The sequence below is a fragment of the Chaetodon auriga genome, chromosome 8, assembly GCF_051107435.1.
Source record: "Chaetodon auriga isolate fChaAug3 chromosome 8, fChaAug3.hap1, whole genome shotgun sequence".
NCBI classification, from domain to species: Eukaryota; Metazoa; Chordata; class Actinopteri; order Chaetodontiformes; family Chaetodontidae; genus Chaetodon; species Chaetodon auriga.
Genome location: NC_135081.1, coordinates 8,960,519 through 8,977,924, shown reverse-complemented (window position 1 = coordinate 8,977,924; position 17,406 = coordinate 8,960,519). Strand labels below are relative to the sequence as shown.

At 42.0% G+C, this 17,406-nt stretch overlaps 2 protein-coding genes across 2 annotated transcripts in view; one reads left to right on the top strand and one right to left on the bottom strand.

Annotated features, from left to right (window-relative positions):
* Nucleotides 1–17,406, bottom strand: part of LOC143324046 (nuclear factor of activated T-cells, cytoplasmic 1-like) — a 100,292-nt gene that overhangs the window by 40,474 nt on the left and 42,412 nt on the right. The gene's annotated exons all lie outside the window — the stretch shown is intronic.
* On the top strand, nucleotides 464–16,351 carry LOC143324275 (uncharacterized). The gene is made up of 22 exons (XM_076736630.1): nucleotides 464–556; nucleotides 704–817; nucleotides 911–980; nucleotides 1,203–1,306; nucleotides 1,398–1,670; nucleotides 1,845–1,938; nucleotides 2,116–2,183; nucleotides 2,311–2,529; nucleotides 2,667–2,732; nucleotides 2,846–2,974; nucleotides 3,162–3,239; nucleotides 3,367–3,447; nucleotides 3,726–3,803; nucleotides 3,900–3,977; nucleotides 4,059–4,142; nucleotides 4,368–4,454; nucleotides 15,024–15,091; nucleotides 15,165–15,237; nucleotides 15,338–15,731; nucleotides 15,828–15,901; nucleotides 16,041–16,105; nucleotides 16,217–16,351. The coding sequence occupies exons 1-19, from the start codon at nucleotides 464–466 to the stop codon at nucleotides 15,395–15,397; spliced, it is 1,917 nt and encodes a 638-aa protein (XP_076592745.1). The 3' UTR covers nucleotides 15,398–15,731; nucleotides 15,828–15,901; nucleotides 16,041–16,105; nucleotides 16,217–16,351.

Sequence of the window (17,406 nt, the reverse complement as noted above, 5' to 3'; positions counted from 1 at the left end):
AAGTAACTGAAGGAAGTTTTTCTTTTCATTGTAGTTTCTCTTTGATCACGGTCGAAGGTTTTCTGAGCGCTTGTCTTCATCGTCTTCAGGATTCCCGGAGCAGCTTCATCTCATCACACACAACATCATCACACATTTCTTCCTTACTAAATCTACTTCTCTCTTCTATCCTCAAATCTCTTGCACACTTTACATATATTACATAAGGATATCTTAGATTAGAGTACTTTAGATTTGATACTTAGATTACTTTAGATTAGATACTTTAGTTTAGATAAGGTAGGTTTAGGTTTAGGTTAGGTTTAGGTTAGTTAGATAGGTTAGATTGGATCTGCTTACATTGTAGATTAACGAAAATTTCAGAAGATTAATATATTTTTACTGAGAACAAATTACTTTGAATTTATTAATTTTTGGGAAGTAGTTTTTTTTCTCTTTTTGTCTACAAGTTTACTCCAGCAGGATGCCGAGGAAGGGAAGGCGTTCAACGGCGGCGAAGCTGCGATGGAGGAAGCTCAACCTGGAGGAGCTGAGTCCATCCAGTCCCCCCCTGAAGGTACTTACACAGTAGATAAGCTTCTCTGTTATAGTGACAACTGTTAGCATGAGAATAACTGTTGAAATGTTATCACTTTCTTCTTAACTGGTGAGTTAGTATTTAACTGCCATGACTTAAATTTATTTGGTGTTAATGTTTCATTAGACTGTCCAGAGGGTGTCCCCCCCAGCCGGAGAGTCCAGAGAGCCCAACCCGTCAGGTAGAGGGTCCAGGACCAGGCAGACCCACCCCCCCTGCTCCCGAGCTCCAGTCAGCAACGTATGTTCCTACCACAACCCTCACACACATACACATGGTTTCTACACTGAGACATTGTCTGAGGTTAAAAGTGTTTATTTTATCTGTCATCAGTTGGTTGGATCGTCACCACCAACCAGACCGTTCTGGAGCCCGGATGATGTGCGTGCCGATTTTCGTGCACGTGAGTATCCACCTGCTTTATCCTTAAATGATCTGTAAATTAATAATTAATCATTAATTAATCTTATGTATTTATTTTTGGTATATTGAGAGTTTTTAAACTGGTTTTCTTACGTGTGCTTTTTTTAACTCATAGAAAAGAATGGCTGTTGTCAAGACATTTGTTGGTTGGATTTCCTGCATTATTTTTTACCTTTTATCTGTTTTGTCTTTTTATAAACAGGCAGCGGTACTGGTTACCGCCACCGGGTGCAGAGATGGCCAATGTCCCCCTTCACTGGGCGCAGCCACAAATTGGCCATCCCACCTGAGACTCCTGACAAGAAGGTATGATTATTGTCCAGTTTAGAAAGGAAATAGTTGATTTTGAGAGGAATTAAGGACTTTCATGCTAAAGAAATTATCTTTGTTGTTGCAGTTTGTTCTGATTGTCGGAGACTCCCATCTACGAGCCATTGTAGATGGTTTGGTCGCGATGCCAGAGGGAAGCTTTTCCTTTGGTGTCATGTCGACCCCGGGGGCCTCTGCCTCTCAGCTGCGGACCGAGGTGCTACACGCTGTGCTTCCTCGGATCCCTGAGGCTGTTTGTGTGGTGGCTCCCAGCAACAACCTGACCACCAGCAGGACCATCGACGAGGCTGCCGTCGATTACGCTAAGCTCCTCACTGCTGTGAGGAGCCGCTGGTCGAAGGTACGCTTTGTTTTATCTCTTGCTTGTTCTGGATTCTTATTAGTTGAAGTATAGTGACTACTGTAATTAGATTAAATGTATGAGATTTTTTAAGATAATGCGTATTTATTGTAACATGCGTATGATTTTGAATGAAAATGTCATTTGGTAACAATCATGTTTTGTTTTCCACAGGTTTTCGTGGTCGACTTCCCTCCCCGCCTGACTGTCGAGGAGTCTTACCAGGACCTCCTTCGACAGGAATACCACCGGGTGGCAGCTTGTATGGGTATGTAAAAAAATATCATCTTTGGTGAGAAAAAATAGTAGAAGAGGATAAAAAATGAAAAGAAATGTACTTAAAATATATGTTAAGATATATTATGAATTAAAAGTCATAATACATATATGGACACTATAATGACTGTTATTCATTTAATTTTTAAATTTTTTTAAATACTTTTAGGTGTGAGGTACTTCTCTACAGTGGACCACTTCCCCCTTACACGCCTGGAGCTGTGGAGCAGAGATGGTGTAAGTAGAATATCTGTGTCTGAAATAAAAAAATCAAATTTGCATGTCTTGTGTGTTGATATGAAATGCTCAGTGCAGTGGAGAGTCAAAGTTTGTCTCCAAATGGACATGAAATGTCATTTTGCAGGTCCATCTGAGCGATCGTGAGGGGATGGGGATCCTCGTGCAGTTGCTGTGGTCTGCTACCAAGCAGCAACTGGAGACACCATCTCCAACGCCCCGGGTCTCTCCCAGGCCTTCTCAGCCTCTTAGGAAAGTCTCTCCTAAGCTGGTAGTGAGGGGAGAGGTCCCTGCTCCACCGTCCCCTGACCCCTTTGAGTGGAGGCTTGCTGGTCAGGGCGGCAAGGTAATTATTACAGTGTAATATGTTTGTACATTTTTCTGAAGTGATTCTGAAGTAATTAAAAAGCATCTATTTGTTTAATCCAATATAACTCTGCTTTTTTGTTTAATCCAATATGACTCTGCTTTTTTTCATTCCAGAAGAGCCAGCCTGGTGAACCCTCACAGTCCCAGGGTTCAGCCCAGACCAGGATGGCTCAGCAGCTGGTGTGTTATATTGCTATATGCTATTTTTTCTTAGGACGTGTTTATTGGTTACTATTTAAACTTTTAAACTTACTATTTAAATCTTCATTGTTCTTTGTGTTTTTCTTTCACAGGAGAAGGAGTGCTTCCTTCCACTGAACCCAGTCTGGTTCAGTAGCACAGTCCTGCGTGCTATGGAGGATGTCTCTCCATCTCACCTGTCTTGCCTCACGGACTGCAAGCCTCCTCCAAAGTTCAAGAGGGTAATTGTCTAATATCTATTCTTGGCTGTATTATAAAGTTTTGCCTGATTTCTGAACAGTCAGCACTGCGTACATTTTATAGTAATAATCACAATACTATTAATATTAGTAATACATTTTGAACAGATGTACATAATTTTAACATGATTTAGGTTTAATTGGTGTTGTGTTTTATTTGTTGGTGCAGGTGGCCTCCTCAGCAGCAGCCAGACGCCGTAGGACCACGGACCGCCCCCCCCACAGCCACCGATCTCCAGTGCATGACGTATGCTACATTTTACCACAACTGACATACACTCAGAATGTTTACAGATTACAGTGTCTTCACAGAGACATTACTAAACTGTGTGCTCTGTCTGAGTTTTAATATATTTGTTCTCATGTGTCAACAGCTGGTTGGATCACCCCCATCCAGGTTGTCCTGGGGTTCAGAGGAGGAGGCCCCTGCCAGCCCAGCTGCTTTGGCTCAGATGGTATGTTTGTGTTGTTTTTTTCTATGGTTGTTTGTTTTGTTTTGTTTTTTCAATTGTCTGCACAGCTCTTCTTCAGCACAAGAGGTTACTTGCATGATTGAAATTGTATCTATCGATTTAGACGAGATCGAGACATGCTTATGTTTTCCAAATGTAGCTGTAATAATACTACCACTAATATTTAGCTTTTAAATGAACTAATTTACATGCCCAGTGAGTATCTCGTGTAATTATATTTATGTTTAGTGTAAGTGATCTTGTTTTAATTGGTTTGTCAGACGGCATCCCCCGTGGCAGTGAGACGGTCCAGGACCAAGGATGGACACCCCCCTCACACCCAAACTTCAGTGAACAACGTGTGTTACTCTCTGCTGCAACAGACACAATCACACATAGCAGTGTGTTCACCGAGACATGTGAAGTTTAATATGTTTATTATCATGTGTCCACAGCTGGCTGGATCACCCCCAGCCAAGTTGTCCTGGAGTTTGGGTGATGCAGCAACCCCCTGCTGTTCACCAGCAGCAAAGGTAAATATTATTCCTCCTGAATAAAGTGTATAGTCTCATCAAAGTCTTCATTTTACTAAATGTTTTGCTCTGTGTTCTCAGATGGCCAGGATTAACATCCCCTCACCAGCTGGACCATCCTGGACCATTACAGATGCAGGCTGCGATCCTGCCTCCCCAGCTAAGGTATTTTCTTCCCTCTTCAGTCCACACAAAAAATGTTTACAGTACAATGAGCCACATCTAAATGAAACTGTGGTCCATGTTAAATCTCTGATACCATTATCTTTCTTTGCATTTCACAAATACCATTGGGTAATTCAAATTGATTTGGTAAACTTTTTTTGTATCAGTATAGTCCATTATGTTGCCTTATGTGTAAAGATTCATTGGTATTATCTTTTGTTATAGGCACCCCAAACACCGACTCCCTCATCAGCTGCTTGGCCCTGGTTCATCTCTGATGCACCCTCCACGTCTCGATCCCCAGCCAATGAAGTAAGTTTCTCTACTCCCCAGCTGACACACGTGCAGGACATTTTACATCTGGGTACATCCGGGGTTAAATAAAGTAACTTTGTGTGTGTGTCTGTGTGTGGTTTACTTCAACTCAAAAGCACAATAAACAATGAATGACATGTTTTATCAATGGGCAGTTGAAAAGAGAATGCAAAAATGTAGTTCAAATGTAAACTTTACACAATAATAAAGCAAAATTGTGTGATAGAAAGGAGCCATGATGGTATTAACTGATATAAACCAGTGTCGGGAACACTTTTTAATTATATAAAACATGTGTAATAATTTCACATTGAAAGGTTATAGTCAAGCATGTAGTGTCCCTCTAATACCACTACTACTAATAATAATGATCATTGTGTGGAAGATTCCTTTGTTTAATTATCTTCATATGAGACAGATGCATGTTTAAGCAAACTGGGGGGGGGGGGGGGTACGCCTTTCTACTGCAGTCATTATCCATAATGGCCATTTGTACACCATACGACCCCACTTCAAAAATAGCTGAACTATCCCTTTAAGGTCTGGTTAAATGTTACAGAAAGCCTTACTTTACTTTTTGTGGTCGGATTAAATTACATTAAATATACTACCAGCACTACAATAATAATAAATAAAGCTAATCTATGTAAAACAGAGTAATGCTAATGGTAACAATCATTTTATATCATAATTTCAGGTTACAGCCAGGACAGAACATCAACGTGTTGAAACTGTGAGGGCCAGTCATAGTCAGAATGACAGGAGATACAAAATATTCTCCAGAAATCACCAGTGCACCTGCATGTCCCTTACTTTCCTTGCTTACCAGAATGAGGGCAGTCAGTTCGACAGGACTGCCCTCGACAAAGTAATGGCACAAGGTGACGCACTCTATGTTGGAATTAAACAGCAGCTAATTCTGGAGAAAAAATTCCAAAGTAACCATCTGACATTAGAGGAAATGCCAAAACAAGTGCTGACAGACACAAATATGTACAATGTCCACATGTCATTAGCCAGACTCGGCCCCCTTAAAGCCCAAGCACCCAGCCCAGGAAGTGAGCAGTGGGGGCAGTCCCTTGCCACACAGCTAGAGTGTCTGTCAGCAGAAGTCAGCCAGGCTTTGATCATGATAACTCCCGAGTGCATTGCAGTTTTCCGTGACAAATCAGGGAGGTATGGAGTATTTGATTCACACACAAGAAATGCAGCAGGCTTACCAAACCACTATGGAACTGCAATCATGATGACCTTCTCTGAGCTCAGTGACCTGGCTGACCACCTTCACAAACTTTTTAAAAATCGTGGAGCTCATGCCAGCTACGAATTTGTGCCCATTTCATTTGATGCTGTCGGTTCCAGTGAACATTGTCAACACTCAGCTGACCCAACCAAAGACACCCAGTCTGAAACTCTCCCCTGCACACCCCAAGCAGAGGTTCTGACAGCTCACATCAGCATTTCCTCAGCAGTCCCACAAGTTGTCCCCAAAACTGCAAGTATCTCCAAGATGAGTAAAGAGCAACGACAAAAAACCAGGCGCAATGCAAGTGCCAGCAAAGACCAACGTGCACCATTGTCTTATCAAAAGAAGAGGAAAACAAGCACTGAACATGAAAAAAACAAGTATGCCAGCTGTCCAGAATTTAGAATGAAAAAAATTCAGGCTGCAAAAACTACATATGCCCAAGAAAGTCATCATCAACGACGACTTTTGTCCTTTAAACACTATTATTCAGATCCTAAGGTACAAACTAAAAAGAAGGAAACGATCAAAGGAAAATACAGGACAGATCCAACTTTACGGAACAAAAAGAAGAAAAACATAACTGACAGGTACATGTCAGATCCAGCTTTCCGAAACAGACAGAAGAAAAATATAACTGACAGGTACTTTTCAGATCCAGCTTTCCAAAACAGACAGAAGAAAAATATAACTGACAGGTACCTGACCGATCCTGCTTTCCGAAGCAGACAGAAGAAAAATGTAACTGACAGGTACCTGACCGATCCTGCGTTCCGAAGCAGACAGAAGAAAAATGTAACTGACAGGTACCTGACCGATCCTGCGTTCCGAAGCAGACAGAAGAAAAATGTAACTGACAGGTACCTGACCGATCCTGCGTTCCGAAGCAGACAGAAGAAAAATGTAACTGACAGGTACCTGACCGATCCTGCGTTCCGAAGCAGACAGAAGAAAAATGTAACTGACAGGTACCTGACCGATCCTGCTTTCCGAAGCAGACAGAAGAAAAATGTAACTCACAGGTATCTGACCGATCCTGCTTTCCGAAGCAGACAGAAAATGTACATGAAAACACATTATGCATCCAACCAGAGCTACAAGCAAAAGAAGATGCTAAATCTGAACTTCAAATATCATAATGACCCAGAGTTTAGACTATCTTGCATTCAACGTGTAAGCCAGAAGAGAAAAATGAAACTGTCCACAAATGCTGCCTTTTGCATTCATCACAAGTTACAAAGAGCACTTAGCATTAGAAGAAAATACAGACACATATTTACCCACCACCAGGAAACTCCCCAGCCCCCGATGGATCCTGTGATGGAAGCAGCCATAGCGTCCTTCCGTGAAACCATAAGACACGGACCCACATACGTTTGCACAGTCTGTAACAGAACACTGTTTCCCAATCAGGTCAAGCTATGCAAGAGAGGCAAATATAGCAAATGGGCTAAAATGGCAGCAGCCTGCTTGACAGGAAACTATGTTCATTTCTGTGATGACTGCTCTTCCCCCTGCTCTGTTCCACAAGAGAGATTTCAGGAGTGGATCTGCCACACCTGTGACAACCACCTGAGCAGAGGCAGAATGCCACCCATTGCAGTAGCAAACGATCTGGAGTTAGCACCCGTCCCCCCAGAATTGGCTATACTTAATGTGCTTGAAAGGCAGCTCATTGCTAAAATCCTGCCTTTTGCTAAAATAATTGCTCTGCCAAAAGGACAGCAGAGGGCTGTACACGGAGCTGTTGTGTGTGTTCCATCAGAGATGGAAACAGTCGTGAACAGTCTCCCAAGGCCCAACACTGAAGCACAGCTACTGCAAGTAAAACTAAAAAGACGCATTAAATACAAAGGACACCAGCACTTCTACACCGTCAACATGAAGAATGTGCTAGCTGGCCTGGCTAAACTCAAAGAGCTACATTCTGAGTACAAAAATGTGTCTATTGATGACAGTGCCACTTATGAGAGTCTACAAGATGATGAGTCAGCCGACGAAGAGGACTCACAGCACAACACTGCAGTTGCTGCGCAGCCAGAGCAGCACAGCACCCCAGAGGAAAATATAGAGACTGACATAGATCTAGAGGAGGTGTTCAACAGCCAAAATGAGCCAGACCAGTCCAGTGCAGCAGCACAGACAGAGCAGAGCGACAAGGACGCAGACAAAGAAAAGGAGGAGCTGAGACCTGGTCTGGCTCTGGACACCTGCATGCAACCCCCAGATATTGCACAGGAAATCCTTTCGTATGGTGATGGAATTTTCAGTATTGCACCCGCCCAAGGCAACAAACCAGTAGGTTTCTTCACCATACCAAAATTAGAAGCCATGGCCTTTCCTGTGCAGTTTCCAACAGGACAGAACACTTTAGATGAAGCCAGAACCATCAAACTGTCCCCCAGCATGTACTTTAATGCTAGACTATTTGCTGCAGATACACGGTTTGCCAGTGACCAAAGCTACCTTTTCTTTGCGCAGTTTGTCACAGAGACACACTTAGCCACAAACAGTATGTCTATTCAAATGCGCAAAGGAAAATCCAGAACCAAGGACGGCCGCAGAGTTACCAACTTGATGCTGCAAGACAAGGAAGAGCTGGAGAGACTTATTATGAACAAGGATGCAACACGATTCATGCAACCCCTCAGAGGCACTCCAGCTTATTGGGAGAAAACACTGAGAGATGTCCACGCAATGGTCAGGCAGATTGGCAAACCAACATTCTTCCTAACATTCTCCGCTGCTGAGATGAGATGGCCTGAAGTTGTGGAGGTCATTAAAGCTCAGCAGGGGGAACTAGGGGATTTTTCAGAGCTCGATTGGAACGCCAAATGTGACGTTTTGCGCAGCAACCCCATCACAGTTATGCGCATGTTTGAAAAGAGAGTAGACGCTCTGATGACCAGCCTCATTCTCTCACCAGCAAAGCCCATTGGTGAAGTAGAGGATTACTTTTACCGTGTGGAGTTTCAAGCCAGAGGAAGCCCACACATTCACATGCTGGTTTGGATCAAAAATGCACCCAGGTTTGAAGACAGTCTTGACATCCACGTCACCAAATTCATCGACAAGTACATATCGTGCAAGATGCCTGACCCCAAGAGAGACCCAGAGCTTCACAAAATTGTATCCGAGGTTCAGGTACACAGCAGGAAACATTCAAAATCATGCAAAAAAGGTAATGTTGCCTGCAGATTTGGCTTCCCTAAACTGCCCATGGAAGAAACAATTATCACCAGGCCACCCAGTGTAGACAGCAAATCAGATGAAAACCCAGATCCAGCTGCACAATTGAAGGCGCAGAAGAGACAGCTATCAAAGATGCAAAGGGAAGCCAAGTCAAAGCTTCAGCCACTAAGAGACTTGCTCATGCAACCAGACACCTGGTTCAGCAGCTTGTCAGACATGCTCCGCCAATGCAAGATGACAGAACAAGAGTACCTGCACCACGTCATCGCTCTGACAAGCAGCTATGTAGTGATGCTGAAGCGTGATCCAAATGATTGTTGGATCAACAACTACAATCCGGACCTGCTACGAGCCTGGAACGCCAACATGGACATCCAGTATGTTGTCGATGACTTCAGCTGCATAATGTACATGATGTCCTATGTTTCCAAGCCAGAGCATGAGATGACCGAATTCCTCAACTCGGTCATCAAAAACGTCAAAAAATCCAAAGTCAATGAGCGCGATGAGATGAAGCAGATCATGCAGGCGTACGCAAAACACAGAGAGGTCAGCGCTCAAGAAGCTGCAGCTCGCACTTGCAGCTTACCCCTGAAGAAGTGCTCTCGTTCCGTTGTGTTCCTTCAGACTGATGAGGACGGTCTGAAAATGAGTCACCCGATCAACAGACTCAAAAACATGGAACCAGGTTCGGAGGAGGTGTGGATGTCAGGAGTGCCTGAAAAGTACTTAGACCGACCTGTCGGACGACTGTTCGAAGGTATGTGTCTGGCTGAGTTTGCATCAGAGTTCAGGGTAGTGTATGGCCAGCAAGCTGAAAGCAAAAGTGTCATTCGTCTCCAAAATGAGAAAGGGTTCATTCAGAAGAGAACTGTAGGCAAACCAGCCATCATCAGATTTGCTCGCTTCTCAGAAAAGAAAACACCAGAGAAGTTCTACAGGCGGCTGCTAAAGCTTTATTTCCCACACAGATCTGATGATGAGCTGACTGATGAACAATACCCCACTTATGAACAGTTTTACAAGTGTGCCAAAAGGGGTGATATGGATGTCAGAGCTATCGTAGACGCCAACAAGAAACGATATGAAGGAGGAGGCAAAAACATCGAAGCAGCACTCCAACAGTTTCAGCAGTGTGGTCCAGTTCTTAATGCTTGGAACACCTTTGCACCCGAGGTAGAACTGGACCGCTTGGAGTGTCTTGCCGAGCGTGAACCCTTGGAGACAGAGCATGAAGAGAATGAAGACATCCCCGACTATGAAGTCAACAACGATAGGAGGGGCTTCATGCCGATAATAGACGCACCAGAGTTGAGTCCAGACTACATGAGAAAGATGTATCAGAGTCTGAACGAGACACAGGCATCGATATTCTACAGTGTGCGTCAGTGGTGCTTTAAACGCGTCTGGGGCCACAATCCAGACCCGTTTTATTATTTCATGACTGGAGGAGCTGGCTGTGGCAAATCCCACGTCATCAAGTGCATTCATCAGGAGGCAACAAGGATTCTGCGTGAGCTCCCCAGATTCCGGGACAAGGCCGACATGTCCCAGCCTGCAGTGCTGCTGACTGCGTTCACTGGCACAGCAGCCTTCAACATCTCAGGCAAAACATTGCACTCCATCCTGAAGCTCCCAAGGACCCTGAAGCCACCATATCAGGGCCTTGGAAATGCACTAGACGAAGTCAGAGCGGCACTGTCCAATGCCGAGATTCTTATCATCGACGAGATATCGATGGTTTCCAAAGAGCTGTTTGCCTACGTCCACTGGCGATTTCAGCAGATTAAAGGAAACAGGAAACCATTTGGAGGAATGTCTGTCCTCGCTGTAGGCGACTTTTACCAACTGCCACCCCTCGGCAGAGCCAAGCCACTGTGTGTATATGAGGAGAATGAGTTCGATCTCTGGAAGGATTACTTCACAATGGTCAACCTGACAGAGATCATGAGACAGAAAGACGATCGAGCTTTTGCTGAACTCCTGAACCGCCTTCGAGTGAAGCTAAAGAGAGATCCTCTGAGCGATGAAGACAGGCAGTTGCTCACACAGGCAGTGGCTGATGGCAAGGATTGTCCAGCAGACGGGCTACACATCTACGCCACAAACAAAGAAGTTGACAATCACAATGCCAGTACTGTAGACGCCCTCAACGAAGATGTTGTCAAGATTGCAGCCCAAGACTACAGAAAAGACCCTAGAACAGGCTGCATGATGAACTTAGCTGACAACTTCAAAGGAAGCAAAAGAGACTTGCCTGACAACATAATGGCTGCTCAAGGAGTACGCGTTATGTTGACCAGGAATCTCGATGTGGAGGATGGGATTGTTAATGGGACATTTGGAACAATCAAACACATTGTGATGAGTGAACATGGCCCGGAAGCCGCCAGGCTGATTGGGCTGCGGCTGGACAATCCTACAGCAGGACAGAGGTTCCGTAAAAAGATCCTGGGTCCCTCAGACGACTTGGTGTACATCGAGAGATCTGAGGAGAGCACGAGCAAGAAAGGAGTCATTCGACGTCAGTTTCCAATGAAGTTGGCCTTTGCATGTACTGCCCACAAAGTGCAAGGCATGACCATGGCATCGGCAGTCGTGTGCCTCAAACGTGTTTTCGAACCAGGAATGGCTTATGTTGCTCTGAGCCGCACAACTTCCCTTCAAGGTCTCACCATTACAGACTTTGATGAGAAAAAGATATATGCTGACCCCGAAATCAAGACAGCTCTGGAAAGTATTAATCATGCATCTTTCCAGAGTGCCAGACCCCTGTTGACTCTTTTTAAATCAATGGACCAAACTCTAATGACTTTGACAATCATCCACCACAACACACAAGGACTTCCATCTCACATTGTGGACCTGAAAGCACATCATGAACTCAGACTTGCAGATGTGTTGTGCCTCACAGAGACACATCTGTCAGGGTCCTCTGTGTCCCCAGTTTTCCAGCTGGAGGGATACAACATGTTCACACGCAGCAGACAGGTGTCATACAACACCTGTGTGGACATGGCAAAAAAAGATGGAGGTGGAGTTGCAGTCTACTGTAGAGGCGATGTTCAAGCAGAGCCTCGCAGATACATGCAAGATGTCACTGATTTAGAGTTTGTTGTTGTGAAAATCGAGGCTCCAGTCAAAGTGCTATTGGCGACTGTTTACAAACCGCCAAATTTCAGTTTGGGAAAATTTTTGCCAAACATGAAAAGCCTCTTGGACTCACTGGAAGTACTTAATCACGAGCCCATCGTTGTTTGTGGGGACTTTAATGAGGATCTCTTGACAAAAGGAAAGAAAAGCATAAGAGATTTGTTCCAGTCCAGAGGTTACACTCAGTTGATCACGGACTCCACAACTGAGAAGAACACCTTGATTGATCACATTTATATTTCACATCCTGATAAATGTCTTCAGTCAGGTGTTCTAGAAACGTATTACAGTTATCACAGTCCAGCTTATTGTACTTTGACTGGCTAATAGCCTCTCCAGCCAACACATTCTGCCAAAAATGTGCTAATTATGTTTTGAATGAAATGTTAATTTATGACATTTTAGTTTCACATAATTGTTTGATGTGCTCTATTTATACTGTTTGTTTATTTATTTATTTATTTATTTATTTATTTATGTGTCAATCACAAATTGTGCTGTGATTGCACATTGGGTGCATTTTAACTTTATTTAATGTTATTTATTCCAGTCAAGTGCTGGTTTTTATCTCACTATACCTACTGGCTCTGGGTACAAAAAATGGCTGTCTCTGGGTGCAAATATGTTATTTTAACACAACAATGCTGTCATCATTCTGGGTGCATTTCATTTAGTCTGTCTGAAAAAATCAATCTCTGGGTGCATGTTCTATTTGAACTATTTATGTATTTGTATTGTATTTATTTATCTATCACAAATTGTGCAGTGATTGCACATTGGGTGCATTTTAACTTTATTTATTTAATGTTATTTATCCATCAGGAGTTATGCTGTGATTGCACATTTGGTGCATTTTAACTTTATGTATTTGATGTTGTTTATTTATTTATCAATCACATATCATGCTGTGATTGCACATTGGGTGCATTTTAACTTTATTTAATGTTATTATTTCCAGTCAAGTTCTGGCTTTTATTTCACTACATCTACTGGCTCTGGGTACAAAAAGTGGCTGTCTCTGGGTGCATAACAATGCTGTCATCATTCTGGGTGCATTTCATTTAGTCTGTCTGAACAAAATCAATCCGTGGGTACATGTTCTCTTTAAACTATTTATGTATGTATTTATTTATTTATCTATCACAAATAGTGCTGTGATTGCACATTGGGTGCATTTTCACTTTATTTATTTAATGTTATTTATCTATCAGGAGTTATGCTGTGATTGCACATTTGGTGCATTTTAACTTTATTTATTCGATGTTATTTATTTATCAATCACATATCATGCTGTGATTGCACATTGGGTGCATTTTAACTTTATTTATTTAATGTTATTATTTCCAGTCAAGTTCTGGCTTTTATTTTACTATATCTACTGGCTCTGGGTGCAAAAAGTGGCTGTCTCTGGGTGCATAACAATGCTGTCATCATTCTGGGTGCATTTCATTTAGTCTGTCTGAAAAAATCAATCTCTGGGTGCATGTTCTATTTAAACTATTTATATATTTACTTATTTGTCTATCACAAATTGTGCTGTGATTGCACATTGTGTGCATTTTAACTTTATTTATTTAATGTTATTTATCTATCAGGAGTTATGCTGTGATTGCACATTTGGTGCATTTTAACTTTATGTATTTGATGTTGTTTATTTATTTATCAATCACATATCATGCTGTGATTGCACATTGGGTGCATTTTAACTTTATTTAATGTTATTATTTCCAGTCAAGTTCTGGCTTTTATTTCACTACATCTACTGGCTCTGGGTACAAAAAGTGGCTGTCTCTGGGTGCATAACAATGCTGTCATCATTCTGGGTGCATTTCATTTAGTCTGTCTGAACAAAATCAATCTGTGGGTACATGTTCTATTTAAACTATTTATGTATGTATTTATTTATTTATTTATCTATCTATCACAAATAGTGCTGTGATTGCACATTGGGTGCATATTCACTTTATTTATTTAATGTTATTTATCTATCAGGAGTTATGCTGTGATTGCACATTTGGTGCATTTTAACTTTATTTATTTGATGTTATTTATTTATCAATCACATATCATGCTGTGATTGCACATTGGGTGCATTTTAACTTTATTTATTTAATGTTATTATTTCCAGTCAAGTTCTGGCTTTTATTTCACTATATCTACTGGCTCTGGGTGCATAACAATGCTGTCATCATTCTGGGTGCATTTCATTTAGTCTGTCTATAAAATCTATCTCTGGGTGCATATGTGTTCAACTTGTTTATTTATTTATTTAACTTGTCACAATCATCAATCTATATGAATTACGAAAAGTGTCATTGTTCTGGGATGTTTTTTTCATCTAATCACTTGTATATATCTGGGTGCATTTTGTTTCATGGCTTGTGTAATTGTTTTCACATATATGTTGTGTCTAAGCATGTTCCCATCAAGCAGGGTCCATGGGTGCATGCTGTCTTCATTTTAATTGTTAAGTGTATCAAATTTGAGTTACTCTACACACTAATCATGGTGTTATGTGTTGGCTGGACATCGTCAGGTCATATGATGATGCTCATTCTAATCAAGTTCAAGTCAAGTGTATCTATTTATATATCTATTTATGTATGAATGTATCTGTTTATATCTATTTATTCAACTATTTATGTAGCTATTTATTCATCTATTTAAGTATGTATTTATTTATTTTTTTTATTTATTTATACGGGGTCAGCAATATCTGAGACATTGAGATGATGAGAAGGACAGTGCCAGTGTATTCAAATGTAAGACAGGGAGCTCAAGACAGGAAGCTGCAGCTGCAGCAGCTTTCCTCAAAGCTAGAAGATGCAGACTGAATAGGGACAGCAGTGGAGGAGGGCCGAGGACCAGGTAAAGGGAAACACAAGATTAAGTTTGATGTGAAACATGAAGTTAATGTTGACCAAGTTGCACTAGACCAATTGCATTTTTCTTTCTTTTTTTTTTTTTTCCCCAAGTGGATGACATCAGTTCCCACTGTGAAGATGCAGACCAAGCTGCTGGTGCCAACCTCCTCCATCAGAAAGTAAGTCTCTCTCTTTCTCTTTCTCTTAAAACGATTAAAATGCAAAGTAACTTAATGATGCTTGTCTATAAAGGAACAATGACCACAGACCGAGAAGGAAGACCTCCAGAGGACCGCAGCTGAGGACAGTGCTACCCAGCAGACAAGTGAGTAGTCTTTACCACTGTGTGACAAAACCACTGTAATAATGTCCAATGTAATATTGTCTGTTATAATAACTTTGTTTTTGTCTTTATGAATACTCAGGTATTTAATGCCCTGTACTATTGCCACACCTCCTCCTGCCACGTCTGCCTGCATGTCTGAGGGGAAGCCATAATAATGAAGCTGCAGATGCCAAAGATGACAGCTGATCCAGGATGAAGACCTCCAGAGGACTGCAGAGGATCTCTCATCACTAACAACAACTCAACAACAACAAGGGAGGGATATTTCATTATTTTGTTTCAATTGACTGCAATTTTTTTGTACAGTTTGTGATCAAATGTTTACATGATGTTTTGAAACCTGCAACTTATTAATGCCTTTGCCTTTTATGTTCCTGTAAGAGTAACAAAAGATCCAGGCAGAAGATTGCAAGAGGACCACTGCAAATTTCCAGAGGACTCCACAGAGGATAAAACATCCCAACAGATGATGAGTGAGCAACACTTTCCAGTGTGTTTTACTGACTGTAGTGTGATCAAATGCTCAAGTAAGATTTGATCTAACTGTAACTTGTGCTTTATTAATCTAGAGAGGATGACAACAGATCCAGGAAGAAGACCTTCAGAGGACCAAAGCTAAAGACAGCAACCCAACAGACGACAAGTAAGGGACATTTACATGCCGTGCATTGTCATTGATGTCATGACAATGTAGGTACATGTAGGTTGTGTCTGTGTATCTAGGTGAATAAATGCTTGAACACTTCGATAACTGTTACTGAACAATGTGTGAAATATTTTAGGAAGGATGACAACAGATCTTGGAAACGAGGACCACATATCAAGACAGCACGCCAGCAGAAGAAAAGTAAGAGACATTTACCCATGAGTACATAACTGTACTGTATCTTGATGACTTTAACTTGACTTTATTCATGTTGGTGTCTGACATGTTTTTTGTGTGTGTGTGTATTCGCAGACAACGTGGAAGATCATCACTGCCCTCTCACTTAACTCTACTCTGCCTGCACCCCTTTTCATATTTTTTTTGTGACTTTGTCTCCCATACATTTGAGGTTGAAAGGGCATAGGTTGCTGTTTAAATAAATACTTGAAAAAGGAACATTTGTTGTAGGTGTGCTCCTTATATATAATGTCATAATGTTACAGTATTAATTGTTTGAAATGTCTGAAGAATGTCATCATAATTTACACACTCCGGCAGTAGCCCCCGTGGCCCTTTCAAAATTTCCCGCAGGGAAATTGTCTAGTTAGGGCCACGGGGCAAGCCACGAGCACTACTGCCTACAGCAAAGCTGTAGACAGTAGTGCTCGGGGCGAAGCCCCGAGCACTATTGTTATCCTGCGTGTTTTTTCTTATTATTCTTCCTCTTCCGTGTCAAATTTCGATTCGCTACTCCTCCTACAGTTTTGGGAGCACCCACGCAAATGATATATCAAAACGTGCGTCTTGATCGGGATCGGCGTGCTATTACTTTTCTTGGATTTATCGCAGTTTTTCGCGACGTAAGTCGCGAAAAACTGCGATAAATTTCCCATAAGAAATGAATGGGAGGCGGTAAAAATTGTCGCACTTTTTCTACTGGCTACTGCTCTGGCATACTTTCACCTAGAGACTCCATTTAAACTTTAAATTGTAGACACAAGTCTTGTCTATTGCTGTATTAAGCCACGTTTTGATAACTCATGTAGTTTTTGAATAATCCCTCATCAATGACCATGAGCGTTTTTGGAGAAATTCTCAGATTTCAATGGGTGTGTATTGCGCGGACAGTTAGAGGCTAGAGTGGGTGACATCATCGCTAGAGTGGGAGAGAGCCGAAAAAAACGCCTAGATTTTTGCTCTTTCCACGCTCCTCCTGGCCACAGTTTACGCTCTACAGGCGTGATTTTTTCCACAGTTGTAGACAAACTTGTCCTCTCTCTCACAATGTGCTCAAAAAATCTGTGAGACTTACAGAATTTGAGTTAGCAGCCTCTAAGCGCGGCCACGTCTGTCTCTGCTCCCTATTCACTCCAATACAAAGATTTTCTGAGAGAAGCAGAAAGGAGCCCCGTTTTCAACTCGCGACTGTTTCCACAATATTTGCTGTAGAAACACAAAATTACACCAAATCGTTCAGGAAGTCCTCAAGGCGCTGACGGTGT

Excerpts from the sequence above, each read along its gene's own strand:
- LOC143324275 (XM_076736630.1), top strand. The coding sequence starts at position 464 with ATGCCGAGGAAGGGAAGGCGTTCAACGGCGGCGAAGCTGCGATGGAGG. Across the intron at positions 2,184-2,310 it reads AGCTGTGGAGCAGAGATGGT|GTCCATCTGAGCGATCGTGA; the intron begins GTAAGTAGAATA and ends GTCATTTTGCAG. Across the intron at positions 2,733-2,845 it reads CCAGGATGGCTCAGCAGCTG|GAGAAGGAGTGCTTCCTTCC; the intron begins GTGTGTTATATT and ends TTTCTTTCACAG.